General features: G+C 43.9%; 1 protein-coding gene across 2 annotated transcripts in view; it reads right to left on the bottom strand.

Moving 5' to 3' along the window:
- Positions 1-10,689: 10,689 nt before the first annotated feature.
- Ube2d1 (ubiquitin conjugating enzyme E2 D1) overlaps positions 10,690-24,515 on the bottom strand; it is a 28,675-nt gene continuing 14,849 nt past the window's right edge. Inside the window, exons 2-7 of one of the 2 annotated variants that reach the window (XM_028780288.1) lie at positions 18,790-18,853; positions 18,671-18,702; positions 16,313-16,390; positions 14,779-14,884; positions 12,304-12,397; positions 10,690-11,585 (exon numbers count right to left, since the gene is read on the bottom strand). In XM_028780288.1, the coding sequence (XP_028636121.1) occupies positions 11,540-11,585; positions 12,304-12,397; positions 14,779-14,884; positions 16,313-16,390; positions 18,671-18,702; positions 18,790-18,853 (420 nt within the window). In that variant the 3' untranslated portion in view covers positions 10,690-11,539. The remainder of the gene's footprint in view (positions 11,586-12,303; positions 12,398-14,778; positions 14,885-16,312; positions 16,391-18,670; positions 18,703-18,789; positions 18,854-24,515) is intronic. The other variant, XM_028780289.1, reaches the window with a different exon arrangement.

Genomic DNA, 24,515 nt, shown 5'->3' with positions numbered 1-24,515 from the left:
GCACTGTGGGAAGCCCGGACTTCCGGTCTGCGGCAGGAGGCGGGGCAGACGGGAGGCGGCGTGCGTCCCCCACCGTTCGGTGGGCGGGGCTGAGGAGGGGGCGGAGCCTGCGGCTAGGCGGAGCGGGCTTGGTCGGGAGTGGATGTTGCTGAGCCGCGCTGTAGCCGCAGGCCCCCGCCGTGTATTTTGCTGGGCGGCCTGCAGGCTGTTGCTGGACCAGGGTCCTCGGCTGCCAGCTCTGCTCCGTGACGCTGGTGTTGTAGCTTGTGTCACAGTGCCTGGCTCCTAAAGTCAGAGATCAGTGGTTCTGATGATGCCCCAACAGCAAACAGGCATGTTTCATCTGAGTCCGCAGGAAAGCACCCGAGGCTACTGAGGGATGGAAGAGAGGGAGGAGTGGTCGTGAAATGTATCGCTTTATTTATCTTCCCTTTAAAAATTAATAGAAAAGAATGGGGGTTCCCAGGATGGCCCAGAGCCTGGCAAGCTGAGTTCAATCCCCCAGGACCTAACCTACATGATTGAAAGAGAGAACCAACTCAAGCAGGTTGTTCTCTGACATTGACATACACACACAAGAAAACGTGTCAGAAAAAAATTGATAAACCGAACCCAGGTTGGTGGTGCAGGCCTTTAATCCCAGCACTTGGGAGGTGGAGGCAGGCGTTCAAACTCATCCCATGCTACTAGCAAGTTCAAGACTTCATGAGACCCTACCCCAAAAACAGACCAAAAAAACAAAACAAAAAAACAAAAAACCAAATCCGCCCTAATATAATAATAGCAACAAAGCAAAAATATTCTTATATTGATATCTGAGCAGGGAATGCCAGAGCCCTGAATACTGTTTCCCACTTTGCAGATCACGTGGACTAGATTTTTGCTTTGTTTTTTAATGCAATGGCATGGAAAATATTAGGAAGACTTAAAGATATCCAAGGGCTTCAAGCTGTTAAATACGTTGCTTAAGGGCTGGGAATGTAGCTTAATTGGTAGGATGCTTGGGAGATGCGCATAAAGCCCTTGACTTAGATCCTCCAGCCTCATGTAAACCAGCAGGCATAGATAGTGTCTTAAGCTTCTAGTTCCAGAACTTGGGAAGTTGAGGCAAGGGGGATCACAAGTTCAAGGTTATCCTTGCCTACAAAGTAAATTCCAGGTCAGTCGGGCTAGAGACCTTGTTTCAAAAGTAAACTAAATTAATAAATAACTAACATCTAAAATAACTATCTCATCCATTGGACTAGGTGGCGGAGGCTTTTACTTCCAGCACTCTGGAGGTAAGAGGCAGGTAGAGCTCTGTGAATTCGAGTTTCTGTCTATATACACGTTCCAGGCGGGACAGAGTTAACATGATATGATCCTGCCTAACAACAACAGCCTCTTCTGTTTCACACCTGTACTTTTGTTTTTCCTGAAAAGAAAGCAAAATCTTACTAGCATAACACTGAGCTGAGAGTCCATTTCCTCTCTGCAGTTTTGAAACAGTGTCTCCTTCAAGCCGCAGAGGACCACGCCCACTCCGGTAGGCCCACTCTTTCTAAGCCAATTTAGCATCGCTTCCGGTTTCATTGTCTCTTGGGGGTAAAGGAGACTTCCTTTTAAACCTCCTGTCACAACAGCAACAAGCTTCTTTGTGTTTCGTTTACCCTTGGAGTGTATCCAAACACGTAAAAAAAAAAAAACACGTTTTCCTGTGTAAGTCCAGGCACCGAGCAATAAGAAATTATAGCGCCTTGCTAAGATGGACGTCTGCATAATTCTTCCTAATCTCATGTCTAGCGATTTCTAAAATAATTTGCCATTATTAGCCAAGTAGTGATATCCTTGTAGTGATTTTATTGTACATGCATTACTTATATCTTTGAACAAAAAGATTTTTGGTTTACATTTACATCTACTTAAAAAAACAAACAACAAGCTTAGCACACCCTTTCCCCAGATCCTGCCCTTTATGCCCATAACCCTGTCTGTCATAGCCTCATGGTTTCTGTATTCTATGTAATCAAGATCTCTCCTTTTAGCTCCATGTCCACAGACCCACTGAGTGCCATTGCCATATGGTCCCTGTGTTTTATACTGATCACAACCCTTTAAGAGTCATTGCCTTAGGATGACATCTCTACCATGATGTGCTACTGAAACCCACATTTTAAAATTCTGTGAACAAAAGTAATGATTTTTCCACTCCACTGATGTTTCCCACGTCCCTGATCCAAGTCAGTAACTTCTTGTATCACTTTAGAATCACTCCACTGACATTCCACTCGCTGACCCACTGCTGAGGAGAGGATGGATAGATGTTGCTGAGGAGGGATGGATGCTGCTGAGGAGGGAGGGATGGATGCTGCTGAGAATGGATGGATGCTGCTGAGGAGGGATGGATGGATGCTGCTGAGGAGGGATGGATGGATGCTGCTGAGGAGTGATGGATGCTGCTGAGGAGTGATGGATGCTGCTGAGGAGTGATGGATGCTGCTGAGGAGAGATGGATGGATGCTGAGGAGGGATGGATGGATGCTGAGGAGAGATGGATGCTGCTGAGGAGTGATGGATGGATGCTGAGGAGGGAGGGATGCTGCTGAGGAGGGATGGATGCTGCTGAGGAGGGATGGATGCTGCTGAGGAGGGATGGATGGATGCTGCTGAGGAGGGATGGATGGATGCTGCTGAGGAGGGATGGATGGATGCTGCTGAGGAGGGATGGATGGATCTACCTTCCATACATCCTGATTGATGTTATAGACATTTAAACATCCTGGAAAATCACTTCTCTCCAAAAGGGAAAAAAAATGTACTCAAAGTCAAGCAAAGTGTCATCTTTGAAGAAATAACCCAGAAAGTGGGTCCATGAAGTTATGGAGATGGCTCAGTAAGCACCTGCTCACAACCATGAGGACCTGACTTCGGATCCTTAGCAACCCTAGGTGAAAACGGCAGTCATGGCAACATGCTCAGATAATCCCAGAGCTGGGGAGGTGGAAGCAGAGATGCCTGTGGCTTGCAGACCAGTCCAGCCAAAGTAATGAGCTCCAAGCTCAGTGAGAGAGAGGGAGAAGAAGAGGGAAAGGGAGAGGGAGAGGGAGAGGGGGAGGGGGAGAGAGAGAGAGAGAGAGAGAGAGAGAGAGAGAGAGAGAGAGACTCAAAAAATAAGGCAGATACTGAAGAAGACATCCAGCATCATCATGTGGTCTCCGTGCACACAGACAGGCACACTTGCACACACACCCACGTGATGTGAACATACTACTTCTGGACATGTGTAGGAGTGTCTCTAATAAGGATTAACTGAGGCAGGGAGCCTTAGAGTGGGTGACATCTTCCAACAAGTAGCCCAGACACAAAGAGATCCCAGGGGAAAAAAGTGTTGCTGGCCTTCTTTCATTTCCTGAACATGGACCATTGTGGCTGTCGCTGCCACCTTCTGACATCCTTCATGGACATCAGAACACAGCTTCTTGGCTTTCCAGTGTAGACTGGTGGCTGACAGTTCTCCCGGAGTCAACCAGGCCTGTAGCGCCAGATTGGATCTGCTGAACATCCCAGTCTCATGAACTGAGAAGCCACTGAAGGCTGTCACGCAGAGGGTCCTTGTTGAACTACTCATCCCTGTGGGGTAAGCCACTTTAACCCATCCCCTTTTTGTAATATGTGTGAGCGTGGTAGATGGACAGACAAATGCGTGGACAGATGAATGGGTGGATGGCCAGCTAATGATTTAGGTTGATGAAAGATGTGTCCAAAGTAGTTTTGTTTTGTTTTGTTTTGTTTTGTTTTGTTGAGACAGGGTTTCTCTGTGTAACCCTGGCCATCCTGTAACTTGCTCTGTAGACCAGGCTGGCCTCAAACTCAGAGATCTCCCTGCCTCTGCCTCCCACGTGCTGGGATCAGGGTGTGTGCCACCACCTAGCATGTCCTAAGCCTTATAATGGGTGGACGACAGGAGTGTGCATTCTCCAAAACGCACTGGACAGGAAACCTAAGATTAACGGAATCAGCTGTCTCTACGTCATCTAAAACTAGAAATAGCACAAGCAACAGCTTTTTCTATCTTGAAGTCAATTGTCTTGTGCCTGCAGGAGATGGGAGAAGCATTAAAGATGAGCACTTACGTAAAATTACAGGACCGGGATTCTCATTACAGGAAATTCCTGGATGCTGACTTAAAGATCGGGAGAAATCCATAACGGTTACATTGATGTAGTGACACCATTAATAAGCTAACAGAGCCTCTGTGTCTGTCTGCCCTTGCGTTCTGGCAAGTGCCTCATGAAAGCCAACAATGAGGATATATTACTCATCCTGTGCCCAAGCACTTTACGTAACACACCACTAAAGGTCTCACGAAGCCTGCAAGGTGCCGGGTTTGTTTTGGTTTCTCCTACTGGATTCAGAGAGCCATACCTGCCAGGGCTGTCATTCATCTCAGCGTCTGTTAAACCAAAAGTACCAGCTCTGAAAGTATAGTTTGCTGATCTTAATTTATGTTATATGCAATGTATAGGTGATATAAGCCAATCCATGAAGTTGTAGGCTTCGTGTGTGTGTGTGTGTGTGTGTGTGTGTGTGTGTGTGTTTACAGAGATGAGCAGTTGTCACCACTTTGGCTGGACTGACTGGCCAGCAAGCCCTGGGAATCCTCCTGTCTCTACCTCCTCAGCACTGGGATAATACAAGGCTGCTGGGGGTCCAAACTCCGGTCCTTATGCTTGCACGCCAGCTTCACAGCACCGCGGATTCACTTCCCATCCTTCCTTTGCATTTTCCAGAAACACTCTGACTTCCAGCATATTTTTATCTAAGCTCTTAATTTTCATTATTTCCTTAATAAGGCTTGGCTTAAGAAAGCAAAACACATTCATGGGTGCCCATGCAATAAGAAAGAGTGCAGGCAGAAGTAACGTTATACCAACTGAGCAGGTTGTACTTTCGAACTTAAGAATAGGTGTGTGTGTGTGTGTGTGTGTGTGTATGTATGTGTATGTATATGTGTATGTTGTATATGTGTATATGTATGTGTGTATATGTATGTGTTTATGTATGTATGTGTGTTTGTGTTTATGTATGTATGTGTGTATGTTTGTGTTTATGTATGTATGTTTGTGTATATATATGTATATGTGTGTATGTGTGTATGTATATGTGTATGTATATGTGTGTGTATGTGTGCATATATATGTGTGTATGTATGTACGTGTGTATGTGTGTATGTATATGTGTATATGTGTGCATATATGTGTATGTGTGTATATGTTTGTGTATGTATGTATGTATTCATGTATGTATGCATGTATATATATATGTGTATATATATGTGTATATGTGTATATATATGTATATGTATATATATATAACAGTAACTAATGAAAAATAGAGAGCAAGGAGGGGTATATGGGAATTTGGAGAAAAGAAAAGGAGAGGAAAAAGAGGTCATTATAACCTCAAAAAATAAAAGAAATGTTAAAAATAAAAGTGCAGAATTCTAAAAACTTGAGGTACTGGTGATTCTGGGTATTTATGGCAGGAGCAAATGAACAGTCTTGGTTTTTACTTCATATTAATGAGGGTTTTTTTTTTCTAAAATGCAATATTAACAGATTATTTTTTGTAATAATTAAAAACGTTCTCAGTCTCGAAGACAGGCTGGTCTATGTTGAACACTGCGGTTAGTTCTAAAAATACCAAGATGACTAAGGCCCAGCCCATCTGTTTCAGTTTGCCCGGGATAGCAGGAGAGGGCTTCCGAAAGCAGGTGACATCGGAACGGCTGTTGTCAAGTGCAGAAAGAGTGGGGTGCTCCCTAGAAAAGGGAGAGCTGCAAGTCACAGTGTGTGCGAGGGCACGGAGTGCCGCGGAGAACAGACAGACGCAAGGAGGACTGACTGACTAAAGACACAGTCACGGAAGAGTCGGATGCGGTCAGCTTGGGAAGAACCGAGCATCGTGCAGGAGGGCAGCAGAGATGACTGAGCGATTGAAAGGAGCATTGTGTGCCGACAACAGCTCTGCTTTCCCCTCTCCGTCTCTCAAAAGGCTCCTGTCAGAGGCTGCCCAAAACCCAACTTCTTTGGGCCAGTCATTTTGTGGCGCCCTCAGCTCGAAACACTGTAGTAGCATTTTCTAATAAGTAAATTCTGTGGGAAAGGGAACTACTGGATTTCCGAACTGGTAGCTGTAATCCAAACAAGCTTCTGGATGAACTAGAGAGGCTCAGGTACCCTCTATGACAGCAGGACCCAAGGGTTTAAAACGGAACTAAGCTTTAACACAAAAATTTTACCTTAAAAAACATCCAATACTGATTTTTTTAAAGATAATTGTTTTTCTTCCTCTTAGGTCAAGTCAGCTCCAAATCCAAAAGCACATTCTTATGCAAAAGAACCAGGTAAACAAATTTAAACGGAACAAAATATACAGAAGTGATATAAAGGAGATTAAAATGTTGAGATATTATTGGTTTGGGGCTGGAGAGACAACTCAGCAGTTAAAAGTGTTTGCTGCGTTTCCGGAGTTCAGGTCCCGGCACCCACGTAGGGGTAGCTCACACTTATATCTGTAACTCCAGCTCCGGGGACCTGACACTGTCTCCTGGCCTCTGGGCACCTGCATTTGCATAGACACCCAGCCACACATATACACGCCATTAAGAGACAAATAAAAAGCAGTCTTTGGAAGAAAATAGTATTGCATTAGGAATTCTCTCTACCACCCAAACCTCATTCCAACCAAGTTCTCAATCATTACTACCGAAATTCTTTAGTGAAGGATCATCAACCAGAAGCTTATAACGAGCTCAGAGGGATGGTGAGATGGCTGAGTGGGTGAAGGGGCTTCAAGCAAGCTTGAGTTCAATCCTTGGGACCCACATGGTGGAGGAGGGAACTGAGTTCCTCATGCTGTCCTTCGATCTGTATGCGCATTGATGGGAATGGACACGCGCATGCGCAAATAAATAAATGTTATTTTAAAGAAACAGACAAGGTCTTACATTCCTCCACAAACTGACTGGTTGTCTGCAGACAGTGTTTTAATACATAAAATCAGATGCAGTTCTACCAGCTGCCTCATTTGTAAAATGGAGTTGAAGAACCAGAAAAGGAAGATGAAGGACCAGGGCTGCTTAGCCATAGGTTACCTGCCAAGTATGCAAGAGGCCCTAGGCTCAATGCCCGGGGCTGGTCCTAAAAGTGTAACAGTGTAACAGGACCTTACAGGAGATCAAATTTTCAAACATCATCAACTGGACTAGAAACTGAGCCCAGTCCAAACGGACGATCAGTAAACAGACACATAAAACACTTCCTAGGCAAAATCTCTTTTAATCTGGGAAGGAAATTAATCTTCTAATCTTTCCATCTGAAAAAACAAAACAAAACAAACTGAACCAAACAAGCAAGGCAGAAATAGGGATAGGAGTATCGCGCCATACGAAAGCACTCGCCCACCGTGTTGAAGTTCTGTATTGTGGCAAAAATAAATATAAATGCCAGGAGTGTGACTTCGTTGGTAGGATGCTCAGTTACATACAAAAAGCCATGAGTTCTACTGCACTCATCACATAAACCCATGGTCCTGGTACTTAGTAGGTAGAGGCAGGAGGATCCAAAGTTCAAGGCTATCCTTGAACATGAATGAGCTCTCACGTTCTGTCTGTGTGCTCAAGTCACTCGAGGTCTTTTGACGTTGATAAGCAGATGCTTAGGCCCCACCTCGAGGCAGGATTGGATTGCAACGAGGTCATGAAGCAAACCAGCTAGTTTTACGCAGCTACCCAAGCACGTGAGTGAGGCTGGTCTTCCAGGAACCACAGGCTGATGAGACGGTTGGGGATAGAGAGGAGGTGATACCGCTCCCTGTACATGGCATTTACGAATACCTATAGGTCCACGGAACAGGCTCTCGACTACCTGGAAGCATCATGACTTCAAATACCCTAGCTCCCTAAGACTCTACTGGATTCATAGTATGAAGTCCATGTTTAATTAATGAAAAAACAAGTGGCATAATGCTTGGTAATATTTTATATTTATTTATATATGGGTTTGGGGGAATCCAGAGGACAGCTTGGGGGAGTTGGCTTTATCTTTCTACCATGTGGGTTCTAGGGATGTAACTCAAGTCACCAGGCTTCCTGGTGAGCATCTTTATTCACCTGGCTATCACCCTGACCCCTGAAAAAGCCGTTGTAAAGTTTAACCCCTGTTCTGTGTTAGCATTAAGCAAGAATGACAGACCCATATGGTGAGCTGGTCTATGCTTCCCTGGAAAGGAAGATTATTTTAGTTAGTAGAAACTTTGTGCTCACCCCCTGAGGAGTCTGGATGTAAGCAAAGGCGAACAGGAGTTAAAGGAAGTTCCAAGCCTTAATAAGAAAAACCAGAGAAGGGCTGGAGAGATGCTCAGTGACTAAGACGCTGGCTGCCCTGGCAGAGGACTAGAGTCTAGGTCCCAGCACCCACACCAGGCAGCTCACAGCCATCTGTAGTTCTTGTTCCAGATCTGATGCCCTCTTCTGGCTTCCTTGGGCACCAGCATGAACGTGTGTGTGTGTGTGTGTGTGTGTGTGTGTGTGTGTGTGTGTATATGTGTGTATGTTTAAAAAAAAAACACCAGGTAGACTGGAGAGATGGCTCAGTGGTTGAAAGCACTGACTGCTTTTCAGGGGGTCCTGAGTTCAAATCCCAGCAACCACATGGTGGCTCACAGCCATCTGTAATGAGACCTGATGCCCTCTTCTGGTCCGAGGACAGCTACAGGGTACTTACATATAATAAATAAATCTTAAAAGAAAAGAAAGAAAAGAAAAAACCACAAGGACACTTCCAAAAATAAATACCATACCAATGAAAAATATTTTTGTTTTTTGGGGGATGTGATCTCTTCTTACATTACAGCCCTGGGTGGTGTAGAACTTAGCAGGTAGACTAGGTTGGGTTTGAACTCAGAGATCCTCCTGTCTCTGCCTCCTGAACGCCGAGATTAAAGGTATGTACCGCCATACTAAGCTACTCAGCACAAAAGAAAATTTTAAAATGAAGGATAAGAAAACCAATCTCTTCCTTTCTAAATTCGCTAAATACCATCTAAACATGAGAACACCTGACCTCAGGAGACATGTAGCTTACACTGAATGGCTACTAACGTGTGTTTTGTTCATCAGATGGCGACTCCAAGCCATTAATATCTCGATTTCTCAAAGCCCGTGTTTCCTTACACATCCATTTCACAATTCATTTAATTATTCTACAACCATCCACAAAGATATGTTTCCTAAGAGGATAGGCCCTGCTTCAGTAATGACACAGCTTGATAAAAATAACAATGGAGTTACGCCTTTTGAACCAAGTACTCCCATCAGATATTTTTTTTAAAAGATTTATTCATTTATTTTATGTCTATGACTACACCGTAGCTGTCTTCAGACACACCAGAAGAGTGCACCAGATCCCATTACAGATGGTTGTGAGCCAACATGTGATGTGGTTTCTGGGGATTGAACTCAGGCCCTCTGGAAGAACAGTCGGTGTTCCTAACCTCTGAGCTATCTCCCCAGCCCTCTCATCAGATTCTTAAGCGTTTACATGGCTATTGCCTTAATCAAGACTACTGCCACCCTTACCTTACTGACGCTCCTTTGACGTGCCCGTGAACCATTGACAACATGTGTGTTCACTGACCTCAAACACCAGAACTTCTTTTCTTTAAAAATCTAGATATATAACCTGCTTGTTTAAATTCAGTTTTTAGCTGGCTATTTATAAAAATGGAAGCATCTTTGTTTTTTTTAATGGTTGAAAACACATAGTAGAGACAGATGCTTTTCTTTTCGTCTTTAAAAAAAAAAAGATTTGTTTATTTTATGTATATGATTACACTGTTGCTGTCTTCAGACACACCAGAAGAGGGCATCGGATCTCACTATAGAGGGTTGCGAGCCACCATGTGGTTGCTGGGAATTGAACTCAGGACCTCTAGAAGAGCAGTCAGTGCTCTTTACCACTGAGCCATCTCTCCAGCCCCTGCCAGATGCTTTTCAAATCGTGATGGCATCAAAATTCTATTTTAGGGAATATAGACTTTAAAACACAGAGCGATGACATAGCAGCCATACGTAGAGTCACTGTCACAAGCCAACCTGGCAGTTCTTCAGATCTATCAAGACTGTTCTTTAGGGTAGGGAATACAAGCCCATTCTCCTTTCAGGGCATTTACACATAATCTATCTTGGGTGTGCATAAACCTCAGCTTCTAAATTCTCATCTACCATGAGGGACTGAAGTAAACAACCTCATTTTGTTCATAAAGTCTGATAAAGAGGGTGCTGACCTGCTACAATCAAGTTTATATGAAAGTCAATTCGTGCTTAGAAGAAGTGGCAAAGTCAGAGGTGAGGTGGTCAGGGGTTTAAGGTGGTTGCTGCCAAGGTGGACGTGATCTGAGTCTGATCTCAAGGAACTAGCTGGTGGAATGAGCCTACTGACTCCTACAAGTTGTCTTCTGATCTTCACCGCCAAGTAAATAAGTGAAAACATTTCTTTTAAATGTGAAAGAGAGAGAGAGAGAGAGAGAGAGAGAGAGAGAGAGAGAGAGAGAACGTCTTCCAGATAGTTTTCATGCAAAGTTATATGGAGTTTTGATCCTTAAGACTGGATCAAGCAGTTTTGGTTTTTGCATTGACTCGTCAAGACAAATAGTAGAAAAAGCATTTTATTTATATGGAAAAGGCTACAGTCAGATCTGTAAAAGGTGTCAATATAATATTGCCTATACAGAAAAAAAAAAAAGGTCAAACGTGAAGAGCAACAACAACAAAAAAAGTCACACACCTTCCTACCTAACAGTGCAATTAATTCACATTGCAATAAAGTTAAGTCAAGTACAATAAAACCCAAACAAGTGTTTCTCCATTCTAATCAGTATACTGAGAAATACAGTGTGCAGATCAGTTCCGGTTTAAGAAATACGCATTCAACCCACAGAATATCCTAAGACAAGGGGGGAGGGGACAGTTAAATTCATCATCAGCTGTTGGGGGCTTCAATACTGTTCACGGGGTCGGGAGGGGGGGAAAGTCAGGAGTTGACATAGAATATATTTAGTCTATACAGTAAAAAAATACAAATTATAAAGTGAGCTAACGACGAATGAGATCAGAATTCAGATTTATAAAAGTGACGACATCTTGGACAGCACATACAGTGTTTCTCGTGTGAAAACATCTCGTCTCAGAGAAAGAAAAGCCTCTGGTTGCTTTTCAGTCACGTTGTAGATCTTGCTGGAGATGCAATGGGTCCAAGTGTCTCAGAAACCGAAAGAAATGTCCTCGTCAAGGAGCACAGAAATGCTAAATGCTCTCAGCAGAGTTTCCAGGGTATTTTTGGAAGTTTGTTTTGTCTTGCTTCATAAACACACTTAAAATGAGTAAAAACCAAAGGGCTCGTGGAACAAAGGACACGGCAAACGGCGCCCAACTTACTGCTAACGCTGGAAAAGACAAGGATTTTACAGTACTCTGGCGTAAGTGAAAGTGTTTGAAACTTTACATTGCATATTTCTGAGTCCATTCTCTTGCGTGCCTGTTGTATCTGTAGGCACATAAAAAAGAGAGAGAGAGAGATTAAAAACACAGACATTTAACCTGCAGAGGCCTCTGCCTGTTCAGAATTGTATCTTCTGCCTCCTCATGGTGACTGTCATGTATATACCTGTCATTTGGGTTGTGTGTGTGTGTGTGTGTATGTGGGGGGGGGAGGCGGGAGGGGTAACGTAAATGCATGCAAACATAAAAGCAGAAACAGATGACTCTTAAATTCCTAGATTCTTGAGCAACCTATATAAAAATATATCTAAACTATTAAAAAAAAGACTTTTTAAAAAAAAACAAAACAAAACCCAACTTCAAATAGAATATAGAAGCCGACTTGGAAGGGCATCAACAAGATTGAAGAGAACTCATGCACCAGGAGGATGCAGTGTCTTGAAGCGTGGGTGGGCAGAGAAGTTAACTTCCCTTTCGAGAAGATGGGAAAACAATGGCCGGTGGTTTCCAGTGATAAATGCCTTCTGTGTTTAATTTAGCAGCTAGAAATGACAAGGTCACAGCACAGACACCAAACGTGTACTATTAAACCAAAACACTAACCAAGAAAGTGGTTTGCTTGGTTGTTTTTTTTAAAGACACTTTAAAAAAAAAAAGTATACTGGGGGAAAATGCCTACACAGAGTTAAATATACTATCACACACAGGTGGCAAACTCTATTGAAATGCACACACACAGGAAGTACACACTGGTAAACACTTACTTTTCTTTGTCTGATTTATAGATCTGTGCAATATCTGGTACTAAGGGATCGTCTGGATTAGGATCACAGAGCAGCGAGCATATCGACAACAAGACTAGATGGGGGAGAGAACATTCCATTAGGCAATGCCATTGCTGCATCGTAAAACATACACAGCTGAACGAACATGACTGGACGGGGTGTAAAGAAAATGAAAGAGGAGGGGAACGCACGGAGGTGGGAGTGTGGCTGAGTGACAGGTGACTTCCTGAGCCCAAGGCCCTAGCCAAACAAACAAACAAACAAAAAACCCACCAAAACAACAACAAACCAACTAAAACAAAACAACAAAACAACAAAAAACAACAACAAAACAACCCAGCACTGTAAAAAATAAAAAAAACCCACCTGGGGGTTACATTTGATACTAACTTCAGTCCATAGGTAAACATCATTTTTTAAATTTATTTCTTTTTATTTCATGTGCATTGGTGTTTCACCTGCCTGTCTGATTGTCAGATCAGTCCCTGGATGGTCCTGTTCTGCATGGAACGAGTCTGAAGTCGTTAGCATCCTCAGAGGAAAGTTTCCCAGAAGCTAACAATACCCATTGTTTTTTAAAATTAATTTCATCAATTTATTTTATGTATGTGAGTACACTGTCTCTGTCTTTAGACACACCAGAAGAGGGCATCGGATCCCATTACAGATGGTTGTGGTTGCTGGGAATTGAACACAGGACCTCTGGAAGAGCAGTCAGTGCCCTTAACCACTGAGCCATCTCTCCAGCTCCCTAATTATTCTGTATAGAAAGGCGCAGCATCAGAAAATAGGCACTGAGCACCTTACGATCTGTCGTGTCTTTAAGTGATATGGGTCCCTTAAGGATGGAAATGTTTTGTGACACCATTTGAAGAAATACTCTCACAATCTGAGTAACTACAGACAGAATCTTTCCTTTGCTCACTTTTAGGTGAGCTCATTGCTGAAAGAGTTTCTAAAAGGTTGCTATACAACCATTTTAGGTCAGAAAAATGTCCAGGTATAACGTAATCTCCCTGAAGGCTTCTCTCTGGCTTTACACAAGACTCAAAACAGTTATGTCTGTGAACCTTGCTTCAAGTAAAAAAGTATCCCTTCTAAGAACAAGCTATAGGGCTAAGCTCTAGCTCAGTTGATAGCTTGCTTAGATCCATAGGGCCCTGGGTTTCATCTCTAGCATCTAATAAAGCCAGGCATGGAGGCTCATGCCTGTAATCTCAGCACCCAGGAAGTAGAGACGGAGAATCAGGCGTTCCATGCCTCATGGTATCTGCAAGGTAAAGCTACCTTGAATGTTATAAGAAATAGAAAACGTGGTGGTTACTTCAGGTAGATGTGTGTAACCTGAGTAGCCCCTTCTAGCCGCCAGGTTCTCTATTAGGGGGAAAAAGACCAAAAAATTGCTGGCACAATCTATGATATTGGCTGATGGAACAAATTGGTGTCTTAAGGATCTGCGAGTGTAGCTGACAGTTCAGCAAAGAACAGGGTGAGGCCACACCTCTGAAGGACGAGCACCAGTGTGGACCAGCACGGGTCAGGTGCCAGTCATGGTGATGCTAACAGTTATTCAAGCTAGAGATGCGTGCTATCTGCACAGCATCACTTTGAAGTACAAAAGATACCTTTGCTTTTTAACTGCCTTTTTAAAATATACATATATATATATATTAGACAGGGTTTCTCTGTGTAGACTTGGCTGTCCTAGAACTCACTCTGTAGCCCAGGCTGGCCTTGAACTCACAGATCCATCTACCTCTGCCTCCCGAATGCTGGGATTTAAAGGCGTGCACCACCTCCGACTGGCATAATGGTTTATTTTATCATCCAGTCCTGGAGTTGTACTTTTTATAGCTAATAGACACTTTAATAAATGGGACAAGTCCCCAAATCTGTTTGCCACCCTCGTTCCCACCCCTTGAGAGACAGCCAAAAATCTTTTCACTCTTGCTTGTCTTGTAAAGATAGAAGCGCAACTATCAACAGGCTTACTAGAAAATTCCTAACTGTAACAATTTTTTAAATATTTGTTTTCCATTTTTAATTATGTGTAGGCCAGAAGTTTGGGTCTCCTGCAGCTAGTTACAGGTGCTTGTGAGCTACCCAATGCCGGTGCTGGGAACGCTAACAGGAGTCCTTTGAAAGAGCAGTATGTGCCTGTAGTCACTGAGACCTCTCTATTCCTTACTTCCAGTATTTTAAATCTCTGGTTTCATTTAGATTTGCCCATTCATCCATTCCCTCCTCCTCCCTTCTCCCCCTGCCAGAACCCCAAAGTTTACTGAAAGTCAGGGTGACTGAAGAGTTACTAGAAAAAGCAGTCAAAACAGAAGAAAGCAGGTTGAAGTATTTGTTTGTTTGTCTGATTTTTTTGTTTGTTTGTTTCAACTCTGGTCCCTAGACATTGCCCAGTCCTCTCCATGGCTATTTTTTAAATCTGAAAAACAAAATTACCTTTCGATACAGTCAAAGCGGGCGACCACTGGGACCTCAGGATGTCAAGACAAATACTCCCGTTACTGTTTATATTTGGGTGGTAGATTTTTGTGGTGAAAGCAATCTAAAGATAAAACGGAACAAAAAGTGTGTTGGTTGCCACAGACAGGAACAAAGAGAACCGATCCTCTCAAGGAGTAAACCCGCGCTCATCTTTACCCAGCTTTGGAACAGATGTGTATACATGCAGCTCGGCCCCTGGGAATTTGAAGGAGACCAACTTAGTTTAACTTCCTTAGTTTCTCCTCCAGGTGTTGGGAAGTGTCGGGGGTGTGATGGCGGGGGTGTGATGAGGAAGTCTGCAGTAGCTGGTTTGGACGGGCTGAGTGACACCTGGACCAATTACTCTGGCTTTCATCACACCTCAAAACATTCCCCTTAACCTGACTGTGAGTGATACTCAGAAGGCCACCTGGATCTATAAACAGGACACAGGGGTCTGTCAGGGCGGAAGTGGGATGCCTCAGCTTATCAACCTGTCCTTCGCGCCCCACAGAGAAGCCGAGTCTTGGCAAGAGCCGCTGTCGTGTGACGTCATCCGTATGACTTTTAAGCTGGGTATTTTTAAAGCGCTATAGTTATTTCCCCGGTGGCATGTATGTTCCTTTCCCTTCCTTCGTGCCTCCCTCGCTTGCCTCTTCTTTGGATGTTAAACCTCAGAAAGTGTCCCCACTGTGGTTTCCATTGTGAAGGGACATGATTGGCGCACAATATATGTTCACTGAATACTTAAGTGTAGCATGTAGCTATAAAAAATAATCCACGCTATGGCCAGCTAGGCACCGGCACTGGCGGTCTCCTCACCCCCAGGCGACAGGCTGGCCACAGAGGGCGGATGGTTTGGGAAGTGAGGAGCAGTTCGGTTTGGCACCGGTTACCCAAGGGAATCAGGGCAGACCGCCACTTGGGGCTCCCCGTAGTCGGCCATAGCGTGGATTGGTTTTTTTTTGTTGTTGTTGTTTTGGGTTTTTGTTTTGTTTTGTTTTGAATACTACATGCTACACTTAAGCAAGCAAGCTGAGTCTGCTTTGGAAAGAGAACACTGTGGATGGAAAAGCCTGCTTTTTTTTTTTTTTTTTTAACCGTAAAAACATTCCAAATAACTCCTATCTCGTAAAGAGGAAAAGCCCAGGAGCCTAGCAGGCATAGGAAAATAGTTGACTAAGAAAGAATACACTAGGGCTGGAGAGATGGCTCAGTGGTTAAGAGTACTAGCTACTCCTCCAGAGGACCCAAGTTCAATTCCCTGCACCCACATGGCAGCTCACACCTGTGTGTAACTCCAGTTCTAGGGGATCCGACACCCTCACATAGACATACATGTAAGTAAAACACCAATGCACATAAAAGAAGAGGAGGCAGAAGAGGCGAAGGGGTACTTTAGACCTGGAGCGTGCACTCGGTAACCTACCCATGGTCTGTGGCATCACAAAACCACCTCTAGACAAACAAACATCCCTGCTATGGGGCAGTTGAGTCACGGGATAAATACCTTTGGTGGTTTAAAGGGATAGTCTGTCGGAAAGTGGACAGTGAGGAAGAACACTCCACCTTGATAGGCGCTGTCGGGCTGAAATTACACGAGAGGGCGCGTCAGAGTCTGGCCACCGCACGTACGCAAACCCTCTGAACGAGATCCCCCGGGCGTTAACAGTGCAAAGGAGATGCAACTTCTTCACAGTTCCACCAGTATCAGCTTGTAAAAAAAGAACCATGATCCTTGCACCATGCGTTGGAGGAATTTACATGGAGAGCAGGCTCCCCAGGGATGAAGTTACCCAAGGTGCCTACCAAATTTACAGAGAAGCAGACGCGCATGCGCACAGCAGTGTGCTTTAACCAGCCAGATCCTGGGTACCAGTGTACACACGAGGCCTGCTGGGAGGAAGGAGGATTCTCTAGCGCAGCCGTCTCTGTTTTTAGAAGGTTACAACTAATATTTACCTTTTCTATTTCCAAATATTAAGGTATAATAATGTCCATACAGGTACAACCAAAAGGGGAAAAGTTAGTAAGAGAACGTGAGCACCACTGTACAATTTACCTCAATATTCATTGGCTAGTACTTTATATTATAGAAGATGAAACTCTAAACCAAGCTGGATGAATTCAATATTTGTGATATGTTGAATTAAGAATCAACTTTTGCAAGGCCTGGTCAGCTGCCTAATGGTGTGTGTGTGTGTGTGTATATATGTATGTGTATATGTGTGTGTACATGTGTATGTATGTGTGTGTCATATGTACATGAAATATACATAAACAAAAGAGAAAGATTAAGGGGGAAAAAACCAAAAATAGTGGCAAGATAGATATCCCAATTTATTTTTTTTTTTAGGATTTACTTATATGAGTATATATATACATATATTTTAGGTGGATGACTATGATATCTTCTTGCACACCAGAAGAGGGCACCAGATCCCATTATGGATGGTTGTAAGCCACGGTGTGGTTGCAAGGAATTGAACTCAGGACCTCTGGAAGAGCAGGCAGTGAGTGCTCTTAACCACTGAGCCATCTCTCCAAACCCCTCAGATTGTACTTTGATTCCTTCATATTTACTGGAAGGCATCGTGGGTGATAAAAACAGGTCTGTCATTCTCTCTCAGTCCTTAAAGTTCTGCATGAAGATTAGAGGATTATAGCGTCTCATTATTCTCACTACGTTGCTTAATTCTTGTTCATTAAACGTTTAAAAAAGTGTAAACAGATGGCAAAGGCGAGTATGGCCTGCAGAAACAGTCGAGCGACATTACAGAAGACAGTGGAGCGAGTCTACGCAGTTACAATAAGAGAGGCATACAAAACGTCACAATCGCTTGCTACCCGTGATTCACCTGAGAAAATTCCTCGGAGGCCGCAGCTCTGACGGGGAGGCACACGCTTGCACGATGGGGTTTTGAAGGTTCATGCAGCTAATGAATACCAAGCCGAAAGAACTACATTCTTACTGAAAGCTGTTAGGTAAATATGCTGTACTCTCCCGTCTTAACTTAATAGACTAATTTAGTCATTTAAGATAATTCCTCAGGGCCTCTTCTTTGAAATTCAGCATGGTTTGGTTTGTTTTTTTTTTTTTCAGTTTGGATTATAGGGCAAATGATTTAAAACTCCATGACTGAGTATATAAACCATCCCAGGGGAAGCATGGAAGGCCATTCAGGAAGGCCATTGCTAGCGTGTTCTCACTGAGCGCCTGTTCTTTCACGATTAGCGTTTTGTTCATAGAAAGGAAAAGCCTGTTTCATTGTCATCGCTGCTTCGAGGGTGGGGAGAGAAATATCGATAACAAGGAGGGGCCGGTGACAAAACAGTCGTCTGCCGTTTAAGGCAAAGCAGCAAACTCAAAAGGCGATAGAGACCTCCCCACAGCAGGACTCCTCCACTTCAAGTCAAGGGTCATGGCGAGACCTATTTCCAAATGATGCTTGTCGGATGGAGCAATTCCACTCCTGGGTCAGACTTATTTCCAACCTCTGAGAACTGTGGATGTGTGAGGAAGGCTCCACCTCCTTTAAAAACAACTGATGCTGTGTTAAGAACTAATAAGGCCAACATACAGGCTGCTTGCACAGAGAGCGTGACCTTGCCATGTCACAAGGAGGTATTATTAGCACAGGTAAATAGCGCTGTGACCCAGTAGGTATTTGCCAGCCATGCTTTAGAAAACCACTGCAAAACCCTCAATCATGTTTTGCTTCCTGGGTGATTCAGGGGACAAGAATGTTCATCCTGAGTCATGAAACATCTCCTCACAGGTCAAAAGGCAAGAGTGCAGAACAACCACGGGGGGTGGGGGGTGGGGGTGGGGTGGGGGGGTTAATCCACACGTGGGAGTTGTACTTACGGGCCCCATGATGGTTGCTTGCCAGTGGAACACTGAAACACAGAGGAACAGGAGTCACTTACAGTTGCCCAAAGCCATCCTTTCAATGGTAGCAGAACCTAGCAGTAGAGTACACTTACAGTCATCTCCCACGGGTCCCGCTGAGCAGTGAGCAGGTGGATCACGCTGTAAATCACTTAATTCCTGAAGGGAAGCAGAAATACTTGCAGTTAATCCTTCCCTTTCCAGGGAAACAGGCACTAAGAACCCAGGAAGACCGACGGGCAACTTCTGTTTAAATCATTTTAGGTTGACTCTATTCACCATGGACTCTGCCCTTACAGGTAGAAAAATAGAAGTTATATTAAAGTCCTTTATGAGAGAGCCCCGGCCTCTGAAAGGATGAAGCAGAATAAAAGTATTTTCCTTTACGATTCCTTACTATGTTCTTATGCGAGATCATATATGCCTTTACTATTCAGATGATCCCAACAAGCAGGTCTCGGTTGGCACAGTAACTCATGCATGAAGTACCCAGGTTTTGCTTCCAGCCCCAAACAAACAAGGTCCGTCTTCCAGGAAGTTACAGTCCAATGAGGGGAAGTGAGAGCTTGGGAACGTGAATACTTAAGGAATGACTTGAAGGAGCCAAGGATCTGGGCAAAGAGAGGAGGTGGGTTTAGAGGAAGAGATGGCTCAGTCCACAAAGTGCTTGCTGTCCAACTAGAAGGACCTGAGTTCAATACCCAGCACCCATGTAGAAATTTGCATGCAGTGGTGAGAGCCTACAGTCCCAGCACTGGTGTGAGAGAGAGACAGAGACAGAGACAGAGACAGAGACAGAGACAGAGACAGAGAGAGAGAGAGAGAGAAAGAGAGAGAGAGAGGAGAGGATCTTCGGGGTTTGGCTGAACTGCTAAGTTCCAGCTTCAGTGAAAGACCCTATCTCAAGAATAACGTGGAAAGCAATTGAGAAATGCACTGGACACCCTTCAACATCTGGCCTCCAAACGCACACACACACACACACACACACACACACGTGTATTGGAACTCACAAACACATGTGTACATACACAACATATCAACACAGAGTAGGAAAGCAGTCAGGCCATGATCTGAAACCTACAGTATTGATTCATGGCTCCTTCTCGAGCCTGAAGGCATTGAAGGACAGGCCAATGGCTCACGTCTCTTTCAGGTTGTCTAGCCCTGTCCCAGAAATCCCAAATATAAGTGGCTCCATAGCTCTGGAGGAAGTCACTTAACCATCCTAGCCTTGGCTGGAAAAGAACTCATCTTTCCTAAATAAGAAAGATATGAATTCGCCATTAAGTATCGCACACTGGAGAGGAGTCTCAGGAGCTGAGAGCAGGCTACTCTTGCAAAAGACCTGAGTTCACTTAACATCACTCACACAACAGCTCACAAATACCTGCTAACTGTAGCTCCAGGGGCTCCAATGCCCTCTTCTAGCCTCCACATTCATGTATGCAGGCACACACACACACACACACACACACACACACACACACACTTGCACGTAATTAAAGATGAATCTTAAAAAAGCAAAACAGTATCAAAGACCATACGTGGCTAGGGATGTAGCAGGGGCAGAGTATTTGCCTAGCATGTGAAAGCCTTGGGCTCCATCCTTACCACCAGATAAAGAAAAGATTATACCTGAAGAACCTGGTTTAGTTTGGAAGGACAAAAGCCATCCATTCCCGATGGAGGCAGTGCAGCTGAGCCATAGGGGATGAACGGAAGTTAGCACTGAGGGGGAAGGGTGAGAGATGAACCTCGGAAGGTGGGTTGAAGCCATACAGGAATCAGAACACACACCCCACAGAGCACAGGGCATTATACAGAATGCAGGGAAATTGGATGGGTAGGAAGAGGGAAGGATCTGGTCAGAGTTTGAGGATGGAGAGGAATCTCACAAAAACATACTGTATGAGACTCTCAAAGAACAAAAAGAAATGTCGCTCCGATTTAAAGGGCCTGGCAAAGTCAAGCATGAGCCAGAAGGATGGCAATCTGGAAGGCTAGTTGTCAGCAAGACAAGTAGGGATGTAAACTTGGAGTGGCGGGGGTTCTAAGACATGTGGTTCTCACCCAGGACATTCCAGAGGCTTCCCTACCCGAGGAGCTATAAGAACAAAGGAATGTCACCAAACACAATCTGTAACAATGGCATTGAGGCAGCTGAGGGGTCTTTGATCTCTGTCATCCTCAAAGGTAGGTGTCACACATCCAATGTGATCTGCAAACCCCTGGCAGCCCAACTTCTCACTTCCTAGCTCTACAGATGTGCAAAGATTCATTTACTGAGGTAGGGACTGCCAGAAGACAACCTGGTGAGGACAATGGCCACATTTTATCTAAGCCCTGTGAGGGCAACAACACATCTGTGGAAAGACAGGCAAACAAACTACACATTTCATTGACTCCAAAATGCCCCCAACTGTGGACCCAATAATCAAAGAAAGAAGATGCCAGTTAACATTAAGACACTACCAACCATGTGTCTAGACTTCAGGAATACTAAAACCAGAAAGATGGCAGCTCGGAGCTGTGGTGAAAACAGTCGGGCTCACATCAATTCCGTGTTCCGATAAAGGCGAGGATGTGACCTGAGGTGTGGCTTGGAGCCCGTTGCAAGCCCAGGGTCTTCCTTCCAAGTCCTGTCCCTTCAATGCTACTTTCATTTTATTCCTTCCCCCTCCACCCTTATAAACAAGGCTGAACTAACTCAGCTCCTGTGTTACTCCATGTACCGTTAATCAACAGGAGATGCCAGTCTTCCGAGATTCCCTCTACGTGTAAAAGCAAGGCTTTGACATTTAAGCCCGGGGAGCCACCCCTCACCTGGTGACCATGGGGAATGACTTTTGCTTTCCAGGTTTCAATTTTCTTTTGTACAGTGTGCCATTACTATTTCATCTACAGTTTCCATGACAACCACGGACCGGGATACAGGTCAAGTGTGCAGCAGGATCTCCTCAGCCCACAGCAGCCATCACAATAAATGTTGAGACAAGAAGGAAACAGCTCTTGTCAGTTCTCTTGGAGCAGGAGACAAGGGTTTCAACAGCATGAAAGAGTGAGGAAGGAGCTATTCTCAGTTACAGCCAATTGCCGAACTGCCTTTTATCATTTTTTTCTAATTTGGGATTTGGGCAACGCCTCTAAAACTACTTGTGACGTCTTCTAGTCCTCTAAACATTAACATATCCAAACCTTTTTCTTTTCTTTCTTTTTTCTTTTTTTTTTTTTTTAAAGACAAAGTATCAATATATAACCCTGCCTAGGCTGGAACTCATTACGTAGACCAGACTGGCTTTGAACTCAGAGATCAGCCAACACGCCTTGCTCTAAACATTAATGTAAACAGTACTTGCTTGCACTCATTTTAACTGGTCAATCAGAAAAAATGCAGGCTCTACCTGTGGCTTAAAAACGATTACTGATCTGCAATATGCACATTCGCATCGTGATCAAGTGCCAAGAATAAATCAAGTACAGATGCAAATGCACACTAATTACTTATGTTTATTAACAAGACAAGCCAAAACCACGTGGCAGCTGCAACAGCTTTGAACCGTGTTCAAATCTCAAATGTCAAGCTGTTCTTCAAATCCCTTTAAAGTATTACATTTACAAGAAATGTCTTATTCTCGTTATTTTTTTTTAAAGATTCATTTTATTTTATGTATATGAGTACGCTGTAGCTGTCTTCAGACACATCAGAAGAGGGCATCAGATCTCATTGAGGATGGTTGTGAGCCACCATGTGGTTGCTGGGAATTGAACTCAGGACCTCTGGAAGAGCAGTCAGTGCTCTTAACCACTGAGCCATCTCTCTAGCCCTCGTTATTTTTTTTTTTTTAAAGTCCTGATTCCACTTCCTGTCTGGAAGAGGGAGGGTGATGGATGAGAGCATAAATCAAAGTAAACTCTGCAGGGGCCGGGTTCTTAAGGTATCTTCAGAAAGCTCACCCACGGCACACGAGAATGAGCCGACAGAGCATCAAATAGCCTGAAATGTGCCCTGCTAGGCTGTCAGGGAATATGCGACCACAGCCACGAAGTATAACTCAGGCAGAATGAACAACAGGCAACAAGGGTGTGAGACACATGTTCCTCCCTCACCTGCAAAAATACAGATCTTAAGTCCAAAAAGAGAGCAATGAGGTGACTTAGGAAATTCCGAGATGACCTCATAAGGCGAAAATATAACATCGTGAACATGCAGTCTGCAAAAACTGCATCCAAGCACAGCAGCATCCACCTTGGTCCTTAAGTCAGCCCAGACGTCGATGTGGTTTTAGGGGACACAATAGTTGCTCAGTGATACGCTCTTTCCAAACTGCCTTACAATCTTCGCGGGGCTTTCTTTGCAGAAACTGATATCCCACATCCCTACACAGCTATTTCTATCATATATTCTTATATATGATATATCTTATATATATATATTCTTATATATCTCATATCATATATCACATATCTGATGGTAAAAAAATAATAATAATTCAGTGAGATAACTCAAGTATAATCGCCTAAATGACTCAGCTACTTAATCACTGTAAAGAGACACTTAACATGCACCCGAAGCTTCCATTATAATAATATAATTCCATATAATAATATCATAATTCCACTATAACTCGAGCACCTTGCCTTATCCTTTACGCAGCTCTCGTAAATGCACCAATGATACGCCCGCGTCGTATTTGTGTACTGACGGTGGATTTTCACCTAAACTTTTCAGCAGAGAACTACAACAAACTCATTTCACTTGTATTTACCAACTGCGACCCAGCTTTACATGGATATGAAAGTAAAATACCAACTTCTATCCGTATACAGGAAGTTGTTTTACACGTATTTGATTCTTATTAATCTCCTTGAGTAGCCTGCAGTGCTAGTCACTGAGTGGTCGGTGTTAACTTTATTGTATCATTCGGATGTATTTGGTAATTTTACTTTCATCACTAGTTTAGTAGGTCAATAGGAAAATACCTAAATTTGACATACAAACTTTATTTCTGCTCTAAAAGGAATCATCGTCACAGATACCCTAAGAGTGTGGTGGAAAACTGTATGTTTAGAGCGTTAAAAAAAAATACAAATAACTTAGTGACAGTAACAAGATGGCCAGCAAGACGGCTCAGAAAGGGAAGGCTCCTGAACTGAAGCCAAGCCTGATGATCTAAGCTGGATCCCTAAGAACTCCATGTTGGGAAGAGAGAACTGATTCTTGCAAACTATCCTCTGACCTCCACCCCCGTCACACACAGAATAATGATACGGAGTTAAATAAACTTTAAAACAACAATGCTAACACGCTAAGGTCAAGCTGTCTCTCCACTTGTTCTCATCCTCCATTCTCTAAGAGTTGACACTGAATTATACAATCCACTCAAGAGCACAGGGTCCTCACAGGAGCTGACAGCACTGTAAATTCAACCTTGGATCTCAGACACGCCACAGATAGTCTGCTGGTGTCTGATGGGACCCTTGGAGTTTACGCAGACCCCTTCCTTTCCATGTTCAGCCAAGAGAACTCAGAGTACTCGGGACCAATCTTTTTACAAGTCATGATGGCATCTACATGTGTGCATGAAAGCAAAGCAGTGTCTTGCGAGGACAACAAAACACGCAATGGGTGGAACACCCGCCAGACCATGACCTGAACCAAACCATTGTCAACACATGAGAATACTCCCATTCACAGCTCAACTGCAACGTGAGCATGAGGCTTGGCGTGGGAGGGGTCGATGTTGAAAGACAAGTTTGAGGAGGGCAATTTGGTAATGACTATGACAGTGGAAAATGCATTTGATCCTCCGCCCAGTAA

This window comes from Grammomys surdaster, unplaced genomic scaffold (genome assembly GCF_004785775.1).
Source record: "Grammomys surdaster isolate TR1022 unplaced genomic scaffold, NIH_TR_1.0 367, whole genome shotgun sequence".
Classification (NCBI taxonomy): Eukaryota; Metazoa; Chordata; class Mammalia; order Rodentia; family Muridae; genus Grammomys; species Grammomys surdaster.
The sequence above is the reverse complement of the archived record's forward strand: the minus strand, read 5'-3'. Positions and strand labels throughout refer to the sequence as shown.